This window comes from Nyctibius grandis, chromosome Z (assembly GCF_013368605.1).
Source record: "Nyctibius grandis isolate bNycGra1 chromosome Z, bNycGra1.pri, whole genome shotgun sequence".
Taxonomy (NCBI): domain Eukaryota; kingdom Metazoa; phylum Chordata; class Aves; order Nyctibiiformes; family Nyctibiidae; genus Nyctibius; species Nyctibius grandis.
In genome coordinates, this window is record NC_090695.1 from 98857055 (window position 1) to 98880069 (window position 23015).

The 23015-nt window shown below is 58.8% G+C and overlaps 1 protein-coding gene across 1 annotated transcript in view; it reads left to right on the plus strand.

The window, feature by feature from the left end:
* GRID2IP (Grid2 interacting protein) overlaps positions 1-21311 on the plus strand; it is a 32346-nt gene extending 11035 nt beyond the window's left edge. The window contains 21 exon segments of the mRNA XM_068423531.1: positions 2135-2389; positions 4032-4117; positions 4450-4519; positions 6334-6428; positions 7704-7887; positions 9510-9697; positions 11542-11643; positions 11918-12015; positions 12460-12577; positions 12830-13155; positions 13351-13497; positions 13499-13765; positions 14518-14605; positions 15776-15853; positions 16586-16782; positions 16996-17151; positions 18095-18181; positions 18551-18680; positions 19724-19842; positions 20710-20874; positions 21240-21311. Coding sequence (XP_068279632.1) covers positions 2135-2389; positions 4032-4117; positions 4450-4519; positions 6334-6428; positions 7704-7887; positions 9510-9697; positions 11542-11643; positions 11918-12015; positions 12460-12577; positions 12830-13155; positions 13351-13497; positions 13499-13765; positions 14518-14605; positions 15776-15853; positions 16586-16782; positions 16996-17151; positions 18095-18181; positions 18551-18680; positions 19724-19842; positions 20710-20874; positions 21240-21311 — 3028 coding nt within the window.
* Positions 21312-23015: the final 1704 nt, after the last annotated feature.

A 23015-nucleotide genomic window follows, 5' to 3' on the forward strand; every position in this document is an offset into this window, starting at 1 on the left:
ATCCTGGGCTCCCCGAGGCCGCGCTGCAAGTTCTCTCCAAGAGTATTGCGGAAGGAAACTGTTCTGCATGCTTTAATAGGCTTATTTTACTGGTCACTTAGCTCCTCTCCTTGCTAAGACACTGTTTTACTTCTAGCACCGTGTCAGTTCACGGTGAAGCCCTTAAAGCCCGTCCTCGTGCCCGGTTATGGAGCGAGCCATCCCTGGCTCCTCACCCCGATGTCTGCCAGCCCGCAGTCAGCGCAAAGTGGGGCAGCGCTGCTGGAATGAGCCAGGCCAATTTAATTTGGCCAACTTAAATGGGAGCGTGCTCGTTTCGCCGGCAAGGAACCCGGCCGTGTCCCAGGGCAGGGGCGCGGGGTCCTGCCGGGACCCGCTGCCCGGTGTCCTCCTCTGCCCCGGGCCGTGGCAGCCTGTGTTCCCCCAGGAGCCTGCTTACAGCTGGGCCAGCTATTTATTAGCACGATTTCACTCTTTTTCTAGCTGCTGCTTGATCACAAACTGACTGTGAATCGTACTGATGTGTTAACTTATTTTAAATTATCCCAAACGCTTTGTGTGAGCACACGTCAGCCTCGGGCTGGTTTGCGATCTGTCTGCTCCTGCTCAGCGTGAGCATCAGTGTGGGTTCTGCCGGTAGGTTTGGGGTTTGCAGCCTCCCCCTCCTTCTCCTCTGGCTTCGCCCAGGCTTTTGGGTTCCTTTGGTGAGGTTGCCCGAGGGATGGGAGAGACCCACGGGAGCCCCCCAGCAGCCCCAGCCTCTCTGGCCACGCTTCGTTAGCAGCCGGCCGTCGTCCCAGCCACGTTGTGCTGGCAGCAGGGAGGTGCAGCCCCTCGGAGCGCCTTGCTCTGGGTCCTCTGGTGCCCAGGCAGTGCCCCCGGAGCTGCGCTCCCCGGGGTTTGGCAGGGATGCTCACATCCCCCCTCCGGGGTCTGTGCTAATGTAGGGAGCGCGGCCTCGCGCGCCGCGAGGTGAGGAGCACTAATGAACCTCACAAGATGGTATTGTCTAACGAGCAATTGCAGCTGCGAGAGGCAGCGGGGTCCGGGCGCAGGGAGGAGTTGCTATAGAAACACACGGGGAGAGCAGCTCCTCCAGAAGCCCCTAAACGTGTGAACGGGAGGGCAGGCGTAGGTGAGCGGGGTGTCAGCATCTCTGTTGCGGTGGCAGAAGGAAATGGAAAAGCGTTTCCAGGGGTGAGCCCTGGGACGGGGTGGGACCGGTGCAGACGCACCCTCCTGGGATCCCTCTTTGCGCTCTCTGTGCATCCCCCGAGGGTCCCGAGGGGTCCCTGTGTGGGACACAAAGGCCACGTGGCTGCTGGCAGAGCAGCTCTGACTGGGCAGAGGGGAGGTGACCTGAAATGCAGCAAGTTCCCAGTGCTGTCCCCTTGCCTGCAGCATCACCCTGCCCGTCCTCGTCCCCGCAGCACCAGCATCTCCCATGGGGTGTGGGGCTCCTGCCTGGCTGTAGTAGGAGCTGGGGGGTGGCAGAAGATGAGGCTGGAGCCCAGGAGAGCAGAGTGGAGGGCTCCCAGCAGAGGGGCTGGGGCAGGAGATGGGGAGCAACATTTTGGGGGTCCCAGAATGTGCTGGGGAAGAAGCGGGTCTGGAGGAGGCAGTTTGGCGTCGGCAACACAGGGACACTTGCATGTTGGGGTCATGGGTACCACGCAGTGAGGAGCGGGGTTGCAATGGGATGGGCACTGCAGGGGCAAGGGTCCTCCCCTGCCCAGCCGGCTCCCCGCCTGTCAGCATGGGGCGAGGCAGCTAACCTGGGGCTTGAGCTGAACCTCGTCACCAGCGCACTGGGACCAGCAGCTCAAGGGGTCTGGGACGGGATGAGAGCAGGAACTGAGCTGTTTGAGTCAGTCTCTGTAAGCACTGCGCTGTGGAGGTCTCCGACCTCCTCGCCCCGATGGAGCCATGCAGGGGACAGGGGACGGGGCAGGAGATGGAGCCGGCGTCCCCAGCCCTGGCATCTGCAGCTCCAGAGAGGACTGAAGCCAAGAGCGCTCACGGGGCTGGGGCTGCTCTGACCTTTCCTTTCCCAGGTACAGCCAGATCCGGCGCTCTGGGTCACGGCTGCGCCAGCCCCGCTCCTCACTCCTCTCCCTTGTGTCATTTTTCCCAGGATTTTCATCCCCAAGAAGCACCGGCAGCGCTTTGACGAGGTGGTGTCGCAGAGCCTCATCAGCAAGCTCTGCCGCTCCAAGAGCCAGCAGCACAGCAACCGCCTGCGGCGCAGCCGGAGCGAGGACCACCAGGAGCGGCTCCTCGTCTCCACCCGCGCCAGCTCCGTGCCCCGCAGCCACGAGGAGACCAGCAAGAGCCTGCGGAAAACCACCTCGCTCATCACCAGCAATGTGGCCTCGGGGGCTGCCCGCAGGTAACACCTCTCCCAGATGCCCTCGAGTTCACGGCGGCACTGCGGGATTTGGCGTGGATGGTGGCACAGGGGAGGGATGCAAGGGAAAGGCACCAGGAAAGGAGATGTCTTCTGTGTGCAGAGCAGATGAAATCCTCCTGGGATGAGGATGGACTCAATGATCTTAAAGGTCTTTTCCAACCTAAAGGTTTCTACGAACAAAGACCTCTCCCTCTCGAAGGCTGGGCACATTTGCACCCCTTGACCCAGCTCCGGGTCACCCTTTCTGCCCCCTCGCTGTTGCAGGGCTGGCTGGGACGAGCCATGTGTGGAGCTGAGATGGTGGGACTTGTAGGCTGCGAGGGGATGTCAGCTCTGGTGCTGGGTGGGCTGCAGTGGGATGCAGGGTACCCCACTGTGGCAGCGGGATGCAGGGTGCCCAGCCATGCCAGGGGAACGCAGGGTGCCTGGGCACAGAGCAGGCTGTGTCATCCTGCCCTGCCCCAGCAGGTGTCCATGTGCGAGGCCATGGGAGGAAGGTCGGACAGTCCCCAGTGCACAGGGGATTCACCAGTTCCCGCTGCCCATGTGGCCAGAGCTCGGCAGCCCCGGAGGGCCGAGGGGTGCTGCCGCGCTGGCGGTGGCTCCTGCCCTGCTCCCAGCCCCATCTCACGAACGACAGAGCAGGGTTTGGTGTGCCAGCGCAGCCAGGGAATCCTCCCAGGAGGGACTGCGCTGTCACAGGCACATCCCGAGCTATTCCCCTGCCTCCAGCCGGTATCTCCAGGGTGTTTGGCTGCAGCACAACACCCCACCAGGGTAATTTTTGGTGTGACTTATCCAAAATCCAGTTCCCCCACAGTCTCCCTCCCTGCCAGTGCAGGATCCATCCCTATAACAGGCTTTCTGCTGTAAATGATCTCGGTGATGTTGCCTTCCCCCAGCTGCCTGCGGGGAACAACTCCCAGCTCCCATCAGCCTCCCAGCAGGGAGATTTTCTAATGCTCCTTCCCAAATTTCCTAGCTGCATTTAATTTCTCTCTCATCAGCCTGCGAGATCTTTGCCTCCTAAAACACGCTGTCTCTCTCATTCTCTGTAACACACAAGCTATACCCCATGTTCCACTTTAAAAACACGTTGGATTTGAAGGACTGGACGGTGGGTTTATGAATTCAGCAATTAATGCAGAGCAAGAGGCCACATTCGGGGGCTCTGCCCCTAAACCAGCAGCATCTCTTCCTGCCTCCAGAGCATCCACATCCCCCCAGCCCTCCCCGAGGTTTTGGCTGGGCCATTTCTAGCACCCCCCAGATCACTCCCCACCACCCCGTGCTGGCTCTGCACCACGGGCTCCCTCCGCTCCCCGGCACGGGCAGGAGAGGCTGGGGACACTGGCAGGACAGGCAGCTGCACTGTGGCCATCTGGGGCCACCAAACCCACGCTCACCCTCCCTCCATCCCCTCTCCCTGCGGGCAGGGCATGTCCAGGGGTCCTGTTTGAAAGACACTTTGGTATCAAAGGGACTTTGTGGGGACACAGGGAGCATCGAGGGCTTGAGGACTCAAGGGACACGCAGGCTAACAGGGCTTTGTTGAGGCTGGGAAAGGAAACAAGAAGCAAATATTGGGCTCTGATTTCACACTGGCTTTTTTCACCTGCAGAACTGTGCGAGTTTATAAAGGCAACAGGAGCTTTGGCTTCACGCTACGTGGCCATGCCCCGGTGTGGATCGAGTCTGTTCTGCCAGGTAAGAAAACCTCCAGCCCCAAGATTCAAAGACACTTATTTATCTCTAGCCTGAACACAAACTTTTAAGTGCTTGCTGTTTGCTAGAAAAGAGCAAGAGGGACTTTTACAAGGCTGAAAGGTGGAAAGTGTCTGTGTGCAGTGAACAGCCTGAAATCATATCTGTGTTTCCAGTGCAAGCTGGGTGCTGGCATCGCCGTGCCCAGTACCCAGCTGCAGCAGATACCCTGCCTGGGGGGTGTCCCTGGGCACACAGCAGCCAGAGGGCTGGGAGCCCACCCCTGGAAGCAGGGGTCCGCCAGCTGAAGCCCCTCTCCTTCCCTGTGCGTTTAGGGAGCCCGGCTGAGAAGGCATCTCTCAAAGCTGGAGACCGGATCCTGTTCCTCAACGGTCTGGACATGAGGTAAGAGGCTCTTTAAAAGCAGTCCCAGGGGGGTGGTAGGTAGCCAAGAACACGTGTGTTCGCTTGTTCACTCTTGTGTGACAGCAACAAGAGCTGTCTGTCCTTGAGAGCTGCTACTAAGGTACACGAGGGGGTTTGCCCCATACAGGCATCTCCTTTACTATTTTTTTTGCAAAAACTCGCTCCAAGAGTAGTATTTCAGCTCCATCCCTGCTCCTCCTTTAACTTCTCTGGGCAAATAACCACGTATAATGCATGGCACTATATATAACTTGTGTCCTGCCTGCAGCCCACCCGCAGACCCCAATCCAAGACCCTGTGAGTTAGGGTGCACACTCGGGGCTGTGCTTTTGGAGGGAGCAGAGCACCCGCCAGCTCACGAATCACTCCCAGAATGGGATCATAACCTTAAAACCACAGGGGCAGTTGCATTTCCACCCAAAGTTAATTCTGCTTTTGTTGTGCACAAATAATAGATAGAAATCAAACCAGAGCTGAGCGTGCAGCTCGCCGGGCAGGGGCAGCAGCCCCCGTTCCCTCGGGTTGGTCTTTCCACACAAAAAGGGTTAGAAGAGGCTCCATGATAAGAGAGTGATGAATATTTAAAGGTTCAATATCTGATGCTGCTTTGTCAGTGCTCAGGTTCTCACCTTTCAGCTGATCCAGCAGACTGTTGGCTGACGCAGCGCTGCCAGCGCAGAGGAGACAGTTGAAGAGTGTCCTCTGAGGCCGCGTTTTGGCAGGCGTTGTCCCAGGCCGGCCCGTGCCCTTCTCCAAGGACACTCTGAGATTTTTTTTGCCTACAAAAATGCATTTTACATCCACCTTGCATTTTCTTTCCACGCAGAATTAGGACAGGCAGGGAGAGACCCACAGCACTGTATCGTTTAAACGACAAGGTCATCTTCTGGGTCTGAGCGTAGCTTAAAGTAACGCTGGCTTCGTTTGCCACGAGAGCCCCGCAGGGAGCCCTGCCGTGACTCCTTGCTGCAGGCACACGCAGAGCCCACTCACGGGGTCATTCTCGCGCTCTCCCAGGGAGGCTCTTTTCCGAGCAGCACAGCTAAAACCGAGCAAAGATGGAGAAAGAGCCCTGGGGGTGCTGACTGACAGCCGGCTGAACGTGAGCCAGCAGTGGGCCCAGGTGGCCAAGAAGGCCAATGGCATCCTGGCCTCTATTAGGAAAAGTGTAGCCAGCCGGTCTGGGGAAGTGATCATCCCTCTGTACTGGGCACTGGTGAGGCCACACCTTGAATCCTGTGTCCAGTTCTGGGCCCCGCACTTCAAGAGAGATGTTGAGGTGTTGGAGGGAGTGCAGAGGAGGGCGACCAAGCTGGTGAAGGGTCTGGAGGGTCTGACCTACGAGGAACGGCTGAGGGAGCTGGGGGTGTTTAGTCTGGAGAAGAGGAGGCTCAGAGGTGACCTTAGTGCAGTCTACAACTACCTGAAGGGAGGTTGTAGTGCAGTGGGAGTCGGCCTCTTCTCCCAGGCAACCAGCGCTAGGACAAGAGGACACAGCCTCAAGCTTCGCCAGGGGAGGTTCAGGTTGGACATTAGGAAGCATTTCTTCTCAGCAAGGGTCATTAGGCATTGGAAGGGGCTGCCCAGGGAGGTGGTGGAGTCACCATCTCTGGAGGGGTTTAAGAAAAGCCTGGACATGGCACTTAGTGCCCTGGTCTAGTTGCCATGGTGGTGTCAGGGCAATGGTTGGACTCGATGATCCCAGAGGGCTCTTCCAACCTCATTGATTCTGTGATTCTGAGAGTCCAGGGGAACCCGGCAGCACTGATCCGTGCTCTCCCTGTGCCCCGCAGGAACTGCTCCCACGACAAGGTGGTGGCGATGCTGCAGGGCAGCGGGGCGATGCCCACCTTGGTGGTGGAAGAGGGCATCGTCAGCTTCTCCAACGGTAAGAGCACAGGGAGGAGAGGGCCTGGAGGGTCACAAACCCCGCGTTGGCTCCCGAATTCCCCGCGCAGGAGGGAATTGCCCAGCACCTCCCGTAGGCTCAGCAGGTTTAACGCGCTGCCCGGAGAGCTGCTCCTCCCGCTGGCTGCCCGCTCTCTGGGATCAGGCTTAATGTCAGGCTTGGCTGCTCTCCAGAAGGGTTCATCCCGCTGTGTGACCATCCTTGGTGGCCCTCACCAGTGTCCTTTACGTGCAGTCTGTGCCGTGCACTTGACCGAAGTAATCCAACCCTGCGCATCCATGGTCACTGTGCAGATCGCTGTGCATGGATTGTGCTGTTCAGAATAACTGCTGCTCTTATGAATAATTTATCTTGCTGGTGAGCGGGTCAGCGGGGGATGAGGGTATCTGGGGCAGCGCGGGTGGCTGTCAACGTGATTTCAGCAAGGGGCAGGACCACAGCCCAGGGCAGAGCACGGTCACTGCGGCGGTGTTGAAGCTGTGCACAGGCAGGAGGGTCGGTGCGTTACTGGGGTGCTGTTCCAGGAGTTAGGGACTGGCTCTTCCCTCCAGAGCAGCCAGGGACTCTCCTGAGCTCCGCAGTAGGAGCCCTGTGTTACCAGCTCTTGCACGTGCCCTAGAAACAAGACCGAGCACCTCGCTGCTTCACTGTACAGAGCCAGTGGCACTCAAACTGCTTCACTGCCCTCCAAAAGAAACAGAAAAGTGGGAATTTTTTGCTCCCACTACCTTGGCCATATTCCTACATGGATAAGTGCATCCCACAGTCTCAGTCAGGTCCTTTCTCCCAGCTGCATTGCCCTGGGCTCACTGCAGAGGCAGCACAGGGACCAGTGCAGATGAGCGTGGCGGCAGACAGGGGCAGGGGGGACACACGTCAGCCCCAAACCACAGCTCAGGAATACCCCAGCGAGGCCGAGGGGAGCCCTGCGGGGTCTGACCGCTGCGATCTCAGGGGAAGCAGCGGTGGGCAGGAGGCTGAGGACTGGCAAACGCAGCTCTCCTGCGGTGTGGCTCTGTCCCGGGTGGGTTGCCACGCTGCCAGCACACAGCAGGGCCACATCCCTGTCCTGCTCCTCCTCTCGCTCCTGCCCAGGAGATGGGACCATCCCCAGCCCACTGAGCAGACTCCCCATTGTGTTCGGCTGTGGCTGTCCCCAGGACCGACCCCTGGTTTCAGGACAAGCCTTTTAACCCCTGGGTAAGGCCCTTTGTCTGTTGAATTTTCTTTTTTCTCTCCACCCACGCCCCGCAGACTCTGACTCTGCTGATTCCCCGAGCACCTCCTCTGCCCTCACCTCCCTGCAGTGGGTTGCAGAGATACTCCCCTCTAGCATCAAGATTCAAGGAAGGACCTTCACGCAGCAGCTGGAGCACCTCCTGACTCCACCCGAGCGCTACACCACCTGCAAGGCACTGGAAGGCTTCTTCCAACACCGGTAACTCGTTAGCAGCCCCGCTCCTCCGGTGCTGGTACCTGCCTGGCAGCAATGCCCGGGTCAGAGCAGGTCTCCAAGAAGAAGGCAGACCTGGGCTGCGAGGCTCCCAGCACTGAGCTCTGCTGTGATCCTGTTCTCCCCTTTCCCCAGCTGTGTATTTCCCCGTCTGTGTCCGCAGGGCACAAGCCCGTCTCTCTCCAGGTGTCCTGCCCCAGGACACGGCAGACCCTTGAGCTTTTGAGGTTAATTCAGTCACCCCTTAATCCCTCCTAAAGGGACCTTGGTCCCCCACAGCGTGGGCTCTCTTGCCGTCTGGCTGTCCCTGACGGCCCCAGACTCTGTTCCACCTCTTTCAGTAAATCTCACCATGGTTCATCTTGTCCTACTCTCCTCAGCATCTTGGCTGCAGCATCCCCTTGGCAGCAGCATGGGAAGGGCTGTGGCTGGCAGAGCCCTCACCCTGCCACGGAGCTCATCCTCCCCGCCCTGGGCAAGGGTCGAAACCCATCCCCTGGCAGACTCAAGACTTTCAATAGTGACCTTGTTTTCTGCCCTTGATCTGTAACCTTTCTACACCATGGTGAATAAACCATCCCTCGGGTGGGAACCCCAGTACCAGGCCAGCCAAGAGCTGCATCCAGCTCCACGGAAAAGGCAAATTAGCGAGAAACTAGCGAGAAACTTAGCAGGTGACTTCTGGCAGCCTCCAGATAGCTCTGACCACTTCTCATCCTGGCTGGCCCCCGAGGACACCCCCAAGACACTCCATTAACGGAGCGCTTGCAGTATCTGAGCCTCTTCACCCTTGGGCTCCCCGCTGCGTGCCCGGTCCCTGCTCCTTGGAAGGCAGTGACGGTCCATCCAATTAACATCAAGCCAACAGATTTGTTCCTACACACACAACCTCCTTCCAGCTCTTTATAAGAAGTTCTTACTCTTACTTCTACATTCGGCATGCAGTGGTTGCAGTGAGCTTTAACCCATCATCTCTGCCTCAGTTTCTCAGTAGAAAAGCAGCCTGACCTTAGCTCTCTGGGCCAGGACTGCCCTCCTCCCCAAGGCTGCTCTATCCTCCTCACTACATCAGGTGCTCAGTCCTGCTATTCACAACAGCCCTCTCCCCATCTCCGCAGAGCCAAAAGGAGACCGAGCCTTCAGCCCAGGGAAGCTGCCAGCCCAGATACCCTCTCCAATGCGTTGCTCCCTGAGCATGCTTACCTGCTGCTGGCTAAACTTCAGGTCTTTCCAGGGTTCCTCTCTGCTTTCTGGAGCTCCTCCACCCTTCTCACTCCCCAGACACCCTCCCTGACTCACGAACCAGGTTTTATACGTGGCTGGCAGGTGCTGCTGCTCCCTGGGAATTTGCTCTCCCCGTTAGCACCAGCTGCCCAACTCCCCCTCCCAAAGGCTCTGTCCCTTGCTCGCAGCCCAGCACCTCTGCTTGGAGATGGCCTGTGTGTGCCACAGACCCAGAGGCAAGGCTGGGGGCCGAGAGCCCAGCGGAGGCAGGCAGGGACGTGCCGGAGCCGGGCTGGGATGTACTGGTGTGCAGGGAAGCGGCGTGGTGGGGCCGTGCCGCAGGGACGCGCTCACTGCCCAGCCCTCTCTTTCCAATTTTGCAGGAACATTGACACTCTCATTGTGGATGTGTACCCGGTGCTGGACACACCGGCCAAGCAAGTCATTTGGCAGTTTATCTACCAGCTGCTGACGTATGAAGAGCAGGAGCACTGCCAGCAAAAGATTGCCAGGTTTCTTGGTTACAAGTCCTTGGCAGGTGAGAGGAAAGCCCCTGCGCTCCAGCATGGACGCGCCGTGTCCCAGCGGGTCCCCGGGGACCTCGGTCCGTCGTGCTGGGAGCAGCCAGCCCTGCCCTGCCCGGCTCCTGCCCAGCCTGCACCGAGGTGCAGAGGAGTTTCCAGCTCCTGTTACCGATGAGGTTGATCTGTAAACGTCAGGCACCTTTTCTGTACCACGGAGCCGTGTAGTTTTGGAAGGAAACTGTATAGAGAGGAAAGAGGGCACCTGGCTCCGTAGCAGGGGTTGTCTCTGGGGGCAAAGGCTTTGGAAGCTGCTGGGGTTGTTAGAGGTCAGGAAGTCCTGAAAGGAAATAGCTGGCTTAGGGGCAGCGTTCGGAGCAGAGAGGCAAAGCATGAGCTGACGGCGGTGTCCCTTGGGTCATCCCCAGCAGTCGGACGTGCGCAGGTACCCGTGGCTAGAGGAGGTGGGAGCGTGGCTCCTAGGCAGCACTGGGAAGGCAGTTGGCAATTCTCCTCCTCCCCAGTCCCCCTCTGCCCTCGCCGTCACCCGGGGCTGGGGCAACACAAAAACCAGCTGCGGTTTGCTGAGGATTATGGGCTTTGCAGTCAGAAAAGTGGAGGAAAATTTGGAGTCAAATGTCTTAATCTTTGGATTTGGCCTCCTTAATTGCTTTCAGATTCTTCTATTGAAGCTATTTACATTGTGTTGGTGTGTTTATTTAAACTCAGCATAGGCAGAACCATGTGAAAGATGTGACGGTTGCAGAGAGGCTCTTGGAGGAACACAGTTATTTTGGCACAGCCTTTTCCCTCGCAGGGAGAAACAGCTCGAAGTTCTGGTGCAAATACTCCCCGCTGGGCATGGAAACCTGTTGGGTATTTGCTCCCCAACTTTGCACCCTCCATTATCACCGCTTTTGTGTGTGCAGAAGCATGGCCCAACCTACCCAGCGTGTTGTATATTCCCAAGGACATGGACCCTAAAATTAGTTTATAAACTCCAGAAGGTCTCGGAGGGAAGCTGATGTATTTGCAGTTTGCAGCTGTATTTGGGAATACAAAGCAGATATCCCCAGCCAGAAGAGGAAAGCATGGAGTAAATCTCCCAGGCCCAGTTGTTCCCGGGCTGCAGGCTGGTCCCTGGCTCCTTTCAGCTTCTCAGGTGAAAGGGGCAATCTCCGACCACGTGGAGCTCTGGTTGCTCTGGTGCATGACGTGTGTGTCCGTGCATGGAAGCGCGATGGCCAGAGATGTCTGAGTTTGGGCTAGTCCTTCAGCTGGGCTGCTTCCAAACTCGGCGGCGAGCTCTGATGTGTGTGTGTATCGGGCTGTCCGACCATCAGTCTGTTGGGTACCACAGAGACTGCTGCGCCGGTATCCTCATCCCGCTGTAATCCTGAGCCTCTCCGAGCTGTCGCACCGAACGGTGCACGGACCAACCCATCAGACAATGTGGTTCTTCCAGGCAGCGTTTGGGTGCTGGCCCCCACTCCCGTCTTGTCCCTGGAGGGCAGGAAGGAGTTAGCTGGGTCCCGCTGGACCAGCCTGGCTCAGGGCTGGAGTTTCACGTGCGCCACAGGCTGGGGGATGCCAGTCCTGCTGGAAAAAGCAATTGCATGTCCCATCTTTGGGCATCCCTGCGCTTGCCCTGTGCTGGCAGGAGCGTTCATAACCTGCTCTGCTCCCTGGGGCCAGCATGAGGATGGGGTGGGTGAGCCGGGGAGACAGGCAGCTGCGGGGCCAGCGAGGCTGTGCATGGCGTCGTGGTCGAGTGCAGGGCTCGGAGAGCAGCTGTGAGTCCCACGGGAGCCCCGTGTCGTGGAGAGGAGGAACGGGGAGCTGTGGGGTCCAGCACGCACCGGCCGTGCCTTACGAAGGGTGTTTTCTGCTGCAGCTGATCCCGAAGCAGAGGACCGCTACCGCAGCTCCGTTCGAGGGGCCTCCTTGTGCCGGGGAAGCCTCCGAACCCCCCGCCCTGAGGAAGGGGGGGCAGCAGGTGGGTGGCTGGGGGCTGTGCGGGGGATCCCGCTGTGGGGAGGAGGGAGCTGGGTGCTGGTGGCTGTGCCTGGGCATGAACGGTGGGAAAAGATGCAGCTCTTCCCCTGAAATACTGCGATGGAAACTCCTCGCTTGGCACCGTCCCGGCATGGGATGGCTCCGGGTCCCAGGAGGAGACACAGGGGATCTCGATGGGTCAGGACCGCCGGGAGCCCTGGGGGGCAGAGGCGGATGGAAGGGGTCCTGACTGGTTTGTCTCTCCTTCCCGGCAGGCCAGAGTGACACCGTGGAGGTCCCTGTTCGCCTGATCCCTGGAGAGAGACAGGCTGGCGACGGCACGTCCCTCCCAGAGACACCCAACCCCAAAATGGTGCGAGCTGGTGGGGCTGGGGGGGAGACACGCCCTGGGCAGCGCTTCGCTGACGTGTGCAGGAGGGGAGGGTGGGCAGTTTGACTCCTGTCCTGTTAACGCAGGAAAGCAGAAAAAAGGGATGGGGGGAAGGATGTGTCTGCAGGTAAATAGCTGCTGGTGGCTGGCAACAGCCCTGCCTCGAGCTGTCTCTGAGGTCGCTTCCCTGGGCAATTAGTCAGCTTTAATAAGGCTGGTGTCAGCGTGTGAGCGGGAGGCGCTTGGGGAGCTTCAGAAAAGGCAGAGTAGCCTTGGGTTGGGGGCAGCACCCCTGTAAAGGGTAAGAGACTGGGGGCTGGCAGGTCCGTGGGATCTGTCCTGTCCCCAGGACATCGCAGGTCTCGGGGGGCTCCGCCAGCCCCGTCTCCATTCGGGCACCGGCAGCAGCTCTCTGCCCTGTTCCAGATGTCGGCTGTCTATGCAGAGCTAGAGAACCGCCTCATCGGCAGCTTTGCTGGCAAGATGGGTAACGCTGCCCTGCACCGAGCGTCGCCTCCTGCCCCGGAGCTGGCACACGCTGCAGGTACCCTCCGCATTCCCACGGCGCGAGAGGGGCAGTTCTGGGGGGTCTCAGGCGATGGTGGCCGGTGCTGGCCAGGCAGGCGGAGGAGAAGACATCATTCTCTTGGTGCCATTTATAAGGAAGCAGTGACGGTGCCATGCGTGAGCCCAGCGATGGCTCCTGCAACGCTGCATCTGCAGGAGGGCAGCAGAGTGGTGGGGGGCTGCGGGGAGCGCCGGCACGGGACCCCCTTGGCAGCGCTCTGTCCCGCAGGCGCTCGCAAGCCGGGGAAGCCCATGTCGTGGCCGAGCGACCCTCTGGCCTCGCAGCCCTGCTACTACCGCCTGCACAGCAGCGTGGCCTCCCCGAGCAGCACCGAGTCCAACCCCTACGTCAGCCTCGACAGCAGCCCGGCCCCGTCGCCCAAGCACCGGGACTACTCGCTCAGCCCTCTGTCGCGACGGAAGAAGCTCTTCACCTTCTCCAGGCCCCCGCGCAGCCGCGACACCGACCGGTTCCTGGACGCCCTCAGTGAGCAGCTGGGACACCGGGTCACCATCGTGGACGATTTCCTCACCCCCGAGAATGACTACGAGGAGGTGAGCGTGGTCGTGGAGTACTGTCAGCCCTCACAGCCTGCACCACACCAGGACGGGGGCAGAGCCTCTGGGGACACGTCCTGGGGCCCTGCGGGGGGGGCGAGGGCTACAGGGCTGGGAGGCAGGACCCCCCCGAGGGCTGGGTGGGCAGAGGATGAGGTGCCACCTTCAGCCTCGCCTCTCTGCCTCACCCAGATGAGTTTCCACGATGACCAGGGCAGCTACATCACCAACGACGTCAGCAGCAGCGAGTACATCAGCAGCAGCGACGAGGGCAGCTCCCTGACCTACTCCACGCTCTCGGACCACATCCCCCCGCCGCCGCTCAGCCCCCCGCCTCCCCCACCCCCCCCTCCCCTTCCACGACCCCCCAACCGCCCCCACCAAGGCAGAGGCCGCGAAGGCCAGCACGTCACCTGCCCCCAAACCCCTCGTTAGCCACCTGCACCCCATCCCGCCCCCGCCACCCCCACCGCCACCACCCCCGGTGCCCTGCGTGCCCCCCCTGCACCGGGGGCTGCTGCACCGCAGGAGCGAGTCCAACCACATGAGCGTGAAGAGGCTGCGGTGGGAGCAGGTGGAGAACTCGGAAGGGACCATCTGGGGGCAGGTACGGGCCGGGAGCGGGGTGGGGGCGAGGGTCCAAACCACGTTCTGGAGAGTGGTTGCCTGTGCCCAGGCTGCACAGGTTGGTGGGAGCATCCGTGGGCACTGCCCTCCTCCCTGCCCGGAGTTTAACTTCCAGCCTCTGTGTCTCTCATGGTGAGGAATGCGTTTGGATGTGCCATATTTTTCATGCCCTGAGCAGCTACAGGGGAGCTGTGGGATCATCTTCCAGTCCCACAGGCACCCACCTCGTAGCAGGCACCTGAAATCCTGCAGGTCCCTCCCCTGGCACTCCGGAGAACAAGGTGCTTCTTCACAGTGATTCTTTTGGACGCAAAAAATTCCTGAAGTTTCTGGAATTGCCCCTTTGTCCCTCAGTTAAGCAATCGTGCCCACTAGCAAGTGCAGAGCAGTAGCGCTCGGTAGGATTTTGGCTGTGTCAGAAGCTGGATGAATCCCTGGGGCAGTGCCCCCAGCTGCAGGGTGCGAGGAAATGCTGATGGGTGAATCTGTGGGTTCCTTCCTTCCTTCTGAAACGAGAACGGGTCCCACCAGATGGGCTGAGCGACTTGTGTAGAAACTGCCTCCACGGAGGTGAACGGCTCACCAGGCTCTGATTTCTGATGGCTGAGTCTCCAGTGCCACCAACCTGTCCTGGTTTCCTCTAGGGACGCAGGGCTTAGCTTGGGGTGGAGGGAAGGTGCGGGGGGAAGTCTCCTGCGCCAGCGCGGCTCCTGACTCTTCCTCCTCCTGCAGCTCGGCGAAGACTCGGATTACGACAAGCTGAGTGATATGGTCAAATACCTCGACCTGGAGCTGCATTTTGGGACGCAGAAACCTACGAGTAAGTACCTGAGCCTGAGAGCAGGTCCTGGTACTGGCCAGAGACCGGGGCGCTGGGAGGAACCGGGGCTCGGTGCGCAGCAAGGCAATGCCTGGTCCTGGCGTCACGATTCATTCATGCTCAGGGTGTCGTGGCTGGTGGCACAGCAGATCATTAAGGTGGAGATCGTTTCACTGCCATCTCCCTTAATGTTCTTCGCTGCCGTTATCCGTCTTCTCTCTCCATTTCAGTCCATCGGGGCAGTGAAACTCAGCTGGGGGGTTTCGCTCCCCGGCTCTCCCGGTGCCCTGCCCATGCCCGGGGAACGCCGGTGTGCCAGCACCGCGCTCCGCTGCCACGAGGGCCTGGTTTGCACCCCAGCAGAGCTCAGACCCGCGCCACGGACCGTAACGATTTGTGCAGAGCCTCTGACACCGGCTCGAGCTGCAGCAGCAGCTGCAAATCGGGGAGTTGCAGCCCTGGTGCTCTGAGAACCAGCCCTGAACTCATCCCTCTGTCCATAGAGGGCATCACCACCAACACTTTGCTTTTTACAGACATAATCAGTTAGTTCCCCCCAAAACCTACACACGGGGTCTGTAGCTACCCGCCAGCTCAGCCTTCCCAGTGCTCTTGAGTCGGGCTCTCCCGCAGACCCCCCCCAACCGGGCTCTGCCCCTCACCGGGGTTTCTGGGCGCTGCAACCCCAGAGAGTGGGTCCAGGCTGGGGTGCTGAGCGGCGGTGGCCGGGGTGGCCACCCTGCAGCATTCGGGGCACGGGGTGACAGCGGCTGCTGCGTTTACACTGGGAAAGGTCCCATGCCAGTGGGACATTTGAGCTCTCCTGCAAGGGACGTGATCCACGAGGGCAGCGTGGGCAGATACACGTGGGGCTGGCGGTGGCAGTGGGATTCTTCCCAGTGGTTGTCTTTTTTTTTGGATGTTTCTGGGCAGTCTGGGATTTTCTGTGTGTTTCACCTCTCGTTTTACCTTTTTCAGCTCCAACTGAGTCCTTCATTGAGGAGATCTTTGAATCGCAGAATTCAAGGATTCCCGGAGCCATTGCTGTGTGCAAAGCATCAGTTCTCCTCTTTCATTCATGGTTTCACTGTTTTCAGGATGATTTTCTTCCTGCTGGAGCCGGCTGAGCCTATCCTTACCCATGATTAAATCTTTCAGTTTCTCTTCCAGAGCCGACTCTCATGCCTGAAAACTTTAAAAAGAAAGACGTGGTTGAAATTTTGTCCCACAAAAAGGCCTACAACACATGTAAGTAACCATCACGGTGACTGTACCCCCCAAAACAGGCCCAGAGATGGGACCTGGGATGTAGAGAACTGGAAAGGTAAAAGGAAGGAGGGTACATGAGCACGGTCCCACGAGCGCAATCCCAGCACGGCTCTGCTGGTCTGGGCTGTTCCTGCAGCTCAGAGCCCCTCGGGGCCGGGCTCAGCCCCGGGCAGGGGGAAGAAGGTGGCTTTATAGGAAAGGATGGAGATGGGATGTGGCTCATTGGCCTGGGGAGGGAAAGGGGAAGCGCTTGCACAGCCCCACGGGGCAGCGAGGGTCAGTGCTGCTGCTGCAGGACGTGCTTCTGGTAGGACGGAGGGTGGGAGGGCTTGGGGGGACCCCGCCAGCCCCTGGGCTCCTGGCCACGGGGATGTGGGAAGCGCTGGGGGTGGTTTCCAGTGCAGCCCACCCTGACGTGTTGGTGATGTACCTGCATGACGATGCGATACCCTGGGGGGACCTCGGGATCAGAGCGACTCCTCGGGCCCCCACGCAGCCTCTGCAGGGCCTCGGGGAGGGGAAAGCCCTTCCTCTGCCCAGGGCTGACCCTGTGCCAGCACGGGCACATGGAGAAGTCCACGCCACTCTCACCGTGGAGAGACTGGGCTTCCTCTCCTGGCCCCATCCTGCCAGGCAGCCTGTCCCCGGCACAGCCAGCCCCGGGGTCCCATCCTCGTCCCCTCCCAAGTGACGTGCCTCCCTTCCCCCCAGCCATCCTGATAGCCCACCTCAAGCTCTCGCACATGGAGCTGCGCCAGATCCTCATGACGATGGAGACGGACCGCCTGGAGCCTTCCCACATCAAGCAGCTCTTGCTGTACGCCCCGGACGGCGAGGAAGTCCAGCGCTTCCAGAGCTACAAGGAGAACCCCGGGAAGCTGAGTGAGCCCGACCAGTTCGTGCTGCAGGTACCTGTGTCCCCGGGGCATCCCGCTGCGAGCTGGAGGGGAGGAGAACAGGCAGCAGAGAGGGAGCAGTCAGCAGGACGCTGCTCTGCTCGAATGTGCTGTGGGATGAGGAGAGCTGGTGGCACTGGTCACAGGGACCACCAGCCAGTGATGCTCAGGCTGGTGCCCAAGGTGTGCAGCAGCTCCCACGGTGGCTCCTTCTTTTGTTCTCAGATGTTGTCAGTACCCGAATACAAGATCCGGCTGCGCAGCCTACACTTCAAGACCACTCTGCAGGAGAAGACAGAGGAGATCAAAGCCAGCTACGAGTGCATCTGCAAGGCCTCTCTGGAGCTGAAAAGCAGCAAGAAGCTGGCTAAGATCTTGGAGGTCAGAACAGTCCTTTCTTCTGGTAACAGCAACTGGGGGCAGCTTGCAGGCAGCTCCAGCCCCACGGCCGTGCCCTGGGCCCCTCCGGGTCCAGCTCGGCCAGGCTCCATCCCCTGGCTGTGGGCTGGGGGGCTTGCCCAGGCAGTGGCTGTGTGTGCGTGTGCAGGGGTCCTGCATGCTGCCCGCCCTCTGAGGAGGTGGCTTTGGGGTCCTGGGGACAGGCTGTGCCTGGCAGAGGGGCACTGAACGAATCCTGCTGCAGCTGCTCTTTGACCCTACTGAGATGAGCCACCCCCAATTAACATTAATTCATTCAGGTTTGCTTTTAAAAAACAGCAGGTGGGATAAACGAGAACATGATGTGACAAAAGGCATTCCCAGGTGAGAGATGAACCTCCTTAGTGGCTCCTGGCCAGAAACCCCCCACCACCTCGTTAAGTCCTTGGGGGGCAATGGCTGGTTGCACCCCCCTGGCTGGGGGCTCCCTGCAGCTCTGGCAGGGGAGGGAAGGGAGGTCCTGGGCAGCATCCACATAAACCATGGCAGGGAGCATCCCGATGAGACCTCTTGTAGGGGCTTTGGAAGGTTGGGGCTGCAGATGAGAAGTGGGGTGTGTTTTCTAGTCCCTGCTGAAGACACAGGAGAGGCAGTGGATGAGGACCTTTAACATGCATTCATCCACCTCATCTAATCCCCTGAAGGAACTGATAAGGTTTTATTAACGATGCTCTATGAGCACATGTACAGGGACCCTTAGCAGAAGTGACCTGGCACAGGAACAGGTGCTTTCCCACCACCCTGTAGACCGAGGGAGGCTTTTTACCTCTGTTCCTGCCACATCACTGATAGGTCTCTGTGACCCACAAGTGGGTACAAAAGGAGATGGGATGAGAGAAGTGCTGGAGGTCACTGGCCAGCCGCTCACTGAGGTCTCTCTTTGCAGTTTGTGCTGGCGATGGGAAACTACCTGAACAACGGGCAGCCCAAGACCAGCAAAACAACAGGCTTTAAAATCAACTTTCTCACCGAGGTAAGACGAAGCATGTTTGTTCCCGTGCCAGAGGCACCGATGCCGGGAGCTCCGAGTGCCCGATTTATTGTGCCTGTCCTTGTACGAGGCTCCTGGGTGCTCCCTGGGTGACACCCTGGCCTGCGGGAGGGAGGCATTGCTTAGCATCTTGACACCACTAACCTGGGCGTAACATGCTGTGTAAACATTGAATGTCCTATTTAAACATTAATCCACACAGCGTGGCTGGGAATTGCCACGCACTTGAGCGTGGGGTGAGCCGAGCAGAACAGAGAAGCCCCTGTGCTTGGTGACCAACACACCGAGTGCTTGGCAAAACCCTCTCTCCTCTGTGTAGGAACCTCCTTGACTTGTTTTGCTTTGCTGCAGCTGAACACGACCAAGACTGTCGATGGGAAATCCACCTTCCTGCACATTCTTGCCAAATCACTTAGCCAACATTTCCCAGAGCTCCTGGGCTTTGCCAAGGATCTGCCTACAGTCCCGCTCGCTGCCAAAGGTAAAGGAACAAAAGCACCTGCGAGCTTCGTGTCTCCTTGCTCTGTCTCTTGGTTTTGTATGGGTCTGGAACCAGTTGTGAGCTGCACAGCGCTGGCACGAACAGGATGGCAGCCCAAACAAGTGAGGAATGGTCCTGAGCAAGAGGATGGGGCTAGGAAGGGACGAGCTTAGTGACAGGGGAGGTCCCATCCATCCCATGGTGTCCAGGGGGCTGCTGCACACAGAGCATGGGCTGCACTCTCCTTGCACAGCATCCCCTGTTGTTTGTGAGTAATTCCCTTGGGAATTAGTGCTACAGTGGATAAATAAAGGAGAAAAATCAGGCCTGGAGATGTAAATTTCCACTTGGTGAAGGTCTGTACCTGTAGCTTTCCTAGCTGCGTTTTGCATCTGGCCTAACTGCTAAATAACCCCTCTGTCACTGAAGGCTCCCTGCTGCCCAAACTCCTGCCACTCTATACCCAGTTTCAGAGTGTGTGCCAGCCTGGGCTGCCCAGCTTCACCCTCACACCGCCCACAGAGCCACACGGCTGCAGCACGTAACCCAAACCCCCCCCGCCACACTGCAGTTCACCTTCTCCCTTGCCTGTAGCAGAGCTCGAGGCTTGGCCACCCAGGACAGCAAGAAGCCTGAAGGGCTCCTCACTCTCCTGAACGCTGGTGCTGTGATGAGCTGCCACGGAGGGCAGCCTGGATGTCACCCCTTGTCCTACCCTCCTGGGCACTCCCTCTGTCCCCCTCCCAAGTGCAGTACCTGGGTATCCATCACCGCCCTCGTGCCGCCGAGTCCTGCATGCTCCTTGCACTTGGCACGTTCCAGGCTCCTTCTGAGGTTCTTGGCATCTCTCATCCCAAGCACCCAGCAGGAAGGTCTGGTTGTCCACCACACCCTGGACAACACAGACAGGTTGTGCAGAGCCATGTAGACAGGCAGCCTGAACCACGCTGACCGACGGCCCACACTCGTTGCCCTCGCTTTGCTGCAGGAAGCCAGCCAGAGCCAGGTCTCCTAACACTGTTGGCTCCTCTCTTCTCACGTAGTGAACCAGAGAACACTAACAGCTGACCTGAAGGACCTGCACACCACCGTCAGTGACATACAGATGGCCTGCCACAACATGCCAGCTACCGCAGAGGACAGGTTTGCGGTTGTGATGACTGTATCCTTCTGTAAAAGGGGCAAAACACCAATTGGACTTACTGCCCCTGAGTAAAACCACTCCGTTATCTTTACACCTCCTTGGTAGGCAGCAGGGCTGCGTGAGGCTGGCAAGAAAGCACCATCTCAGCACTGGGTGAGAGTGCGGTGGGAATCCCACCCTCTGCTCACTCTTAGCCAGCACAGGACTAAACAATAACCAGCTGTTCTCTCACCCAATGTCCCCTCCCCAACCAAGGAAGGGAACTGGGAAAAGGAGAGAGACTCATGCGTTAAATTTAATCAGATTTAATGAAATAAAGAAACCAATATCAATGGTAATACAAAACACAAAATTATACTTATCTCACAGAGTTGTTGCAAGTCACTCCAGGGAGAGCAATCATTCAGAAGGAGAAAAAAAGGAGGGGAGAAGAGAGCAGAGCCAAGAGCCCCCACCCCCAGCAGCTTCCCATTTATAGTGACCCTGAGGTTAATGCTATAGAACACACCTGTGGGCAGCCTGGGGCAGCTGCCCTGGGTTTAACTGCTCATGGCCTCGAGCACCAGCCCACAGCTGGGTACAGACTGGAACAACACGGAACAGAAAAGGGATTCTATAATTTTATCCCCATGAAACCAGGACAGTGGTGACCACCAGTGCATGTGCCTCTGCGTGGCACAAACCCAGTGCCGCGGGGCCAGAAAGCTTCCTGAGTCATCCCTCCTTCCCAAGAAGCGTTGTTAGGGACACTGAGCATGCCAGCAGGCTCCCTTCACATTTGCAGCAGGTCCTTCCTTCGACCTGAGATGAAACCCGGCCGTTTGCTAAGCAGAAGCGACCCTGATCTGTCCCAGCCCCTGTTTTCCCTTAAGCCATTTCTCCCAGTCCTTCCTGGAGAGCGCCCAGCCCGCCGTGCGGTCCCTGGACGACCTGCAGCACAAGGCCATGGAGGAATTCAGCAAGGTGTTGTCCTTCTTCGGGGAAGACTCGAAAATGACAACTTCTGAAGCCTTCTTTGGCATTTTTGCAGAATTCATGAGCAAGTTTGAGGTGAGTTGTGCTTTTCAAAGCCAGCCAGCGAGGGGGTTCCTGTTAGGTGTCAGTGAAGCGTTTTACTTGTGGGAACGGGACAAGCTTTTGGTGAGCACGTGGCCCTGAGCGTCTGTAAAGTGCAATTTTTCTAACGTGTGGCCCCATGGAGACTAAAGCAGATGTTGCCATGGTCCGACGTCCTTTCCTAAGGAAGGCTGGGTCAGAGCACCACAAAGCAGATGCTCTGACTGTCAGGGCTTGTCCAGCGGGAAGCCAGGGGAGAATTCAGTCTGTAGCGGCCGGTACCATTGCAATGTCCTCGCTGTCCCCACCAGCTGCCCTTGCCTGATCCTCAGCTCCTGCTCTTTGCTCTCTCCCTGCAGCGGGCACTCGGCGATGTGCAGGTCGGCGAGAGCCAGCGCAGCCCCAGGGTGACGTCCCCCCTTGCCTGGTGACGGGCCCGCAGCCACGCGAGGTGCAACAATTTATTGCCAACAAAGTGCAATTTGCTGCCGTTGAGTTTGGTTGTAAATACGCTGCTGTCACCTGCTGCCACCAAGCAGAACCACGGACCGAGGGGTCGGGGCAGTCTGGACACTGAAAAGGCACCACAGGTGATGGTGGGTGGATGTGAGGGTGAGGCACAGGGACAAGAAGGTAACACCACGCTGGTCTTGGCAACAGCTTTCTTAGCACCCTCCATTTCCAGTGAATGACCGAGTCAAGGATTTCAGACACATCTGGGTAAAACCCCACTCTCCCGTGCTTCCAGAACAGGCGTAACTGGCACCAGCAGTCGCTGGAGACCGTCCCCACATCCCCACGGCCAGTGCCCGAGCATGGCTGTGAAGGAGTCCACCCTCGCAGGGTTCAGCGTTCCCCCCTGCCAGCCTCGGGGCCGGGGCTGGAGCCCAGCCACAGGCTCCCTGGGGAGCCAGAGCAGGGCAGGCAGGGAAGGGAGCGCGGGGGCATGAGGGCTGCCACCAGCACCTGCTCCCCCAGGACCCTGAGCAGCAATGCTGCTGAGCTCCTCTCACCCCCCGCTCCAAGCCCTCCTGCCCTCGAGCTGCACCGTGGGGCTGCAGCTCCACCTGAACAGACCACCAGAGGTGGCCTGGAGGCTTTAATCCCCCACCATTGCCAGCCAGTGGCAATGGAAAGCACTATGACCTTGCAGAACCCTCCTGACACATCCATGTGGTCCCAAATACGGATCCAGTCTGGTTCTACCTGGCTATGCTGGAGAGGAAGGAAAGCCCAGAGCCCTTCCCACTGCCAGCTTTGCTTAAAGGTGTGGCAGAGACTGACAGGTCTTTAACATCATCAGCACTAGACTTATTTGAACTCACCAGGAGACATAAATCCCCGAGTATCTGGTGCCTCCTTGGAACGTACAGAACCCCCGGTAGCCTGAAAAGGAGTGGGAGTCCTCTGCAGCCCCCGAGGCATGGCAGAGACCAGTGAGGAACACATCCCCTGCCCTCCTGCATTCACTCCCGAGGGCTGGAGTCCTGAGACCCCCTTCACTCTCTGACCAGCCCTTCACGCTGAGTGTACCCAGGGAGCTCGAGAAGCACGCACGTCCATCTGCCAGCGACGGCCGGTCGTTATTTAGATGACTTAATTCCCCCTGAGATGTTCCAGGGGACGAAAGGGCTAGCAGCACGCTGTGGGCATGTGCCTCCGGGCGACGCGGCGCCCCGAGAGCTTTAGGGCAGCGAACCTCCGTGTGTCAATGTTGTGAGGCACTGCTCGGTGCAAAAGGCATCCGCTGCCTTCCCCCCCGGCACGCTCCACACCCCGCCCCTGGAAGCACCCCAGCCAGCCGTAGCGTAGGTGACCTCCCCTCCTGCTGCCCCACCACAGCCTCTGCCCACGTACACGATCACCGACTGGTGCATTATCTATGGGAGACCTTATGACCATCCAATCGTCAGTTTTCAGTATTTTTTTAAACCCTGCTGTAGAAAGTGAAGTATATTTTCAGCAGTGTTCTCAGTTTATACAGCGTTAAGTGCCAGGTAGTTTCTAGCGTTGCGTTCCCCATCTGGCCCTGCCTCTCCTCTGCCCCGACGGCGGCGCAGGGCGATGCTCTCTCAGCCCCTCTTGTCCTTTTGGAGGTTGCACACTGCATTCCGTTGATTTTTTTTTTTTTCTAA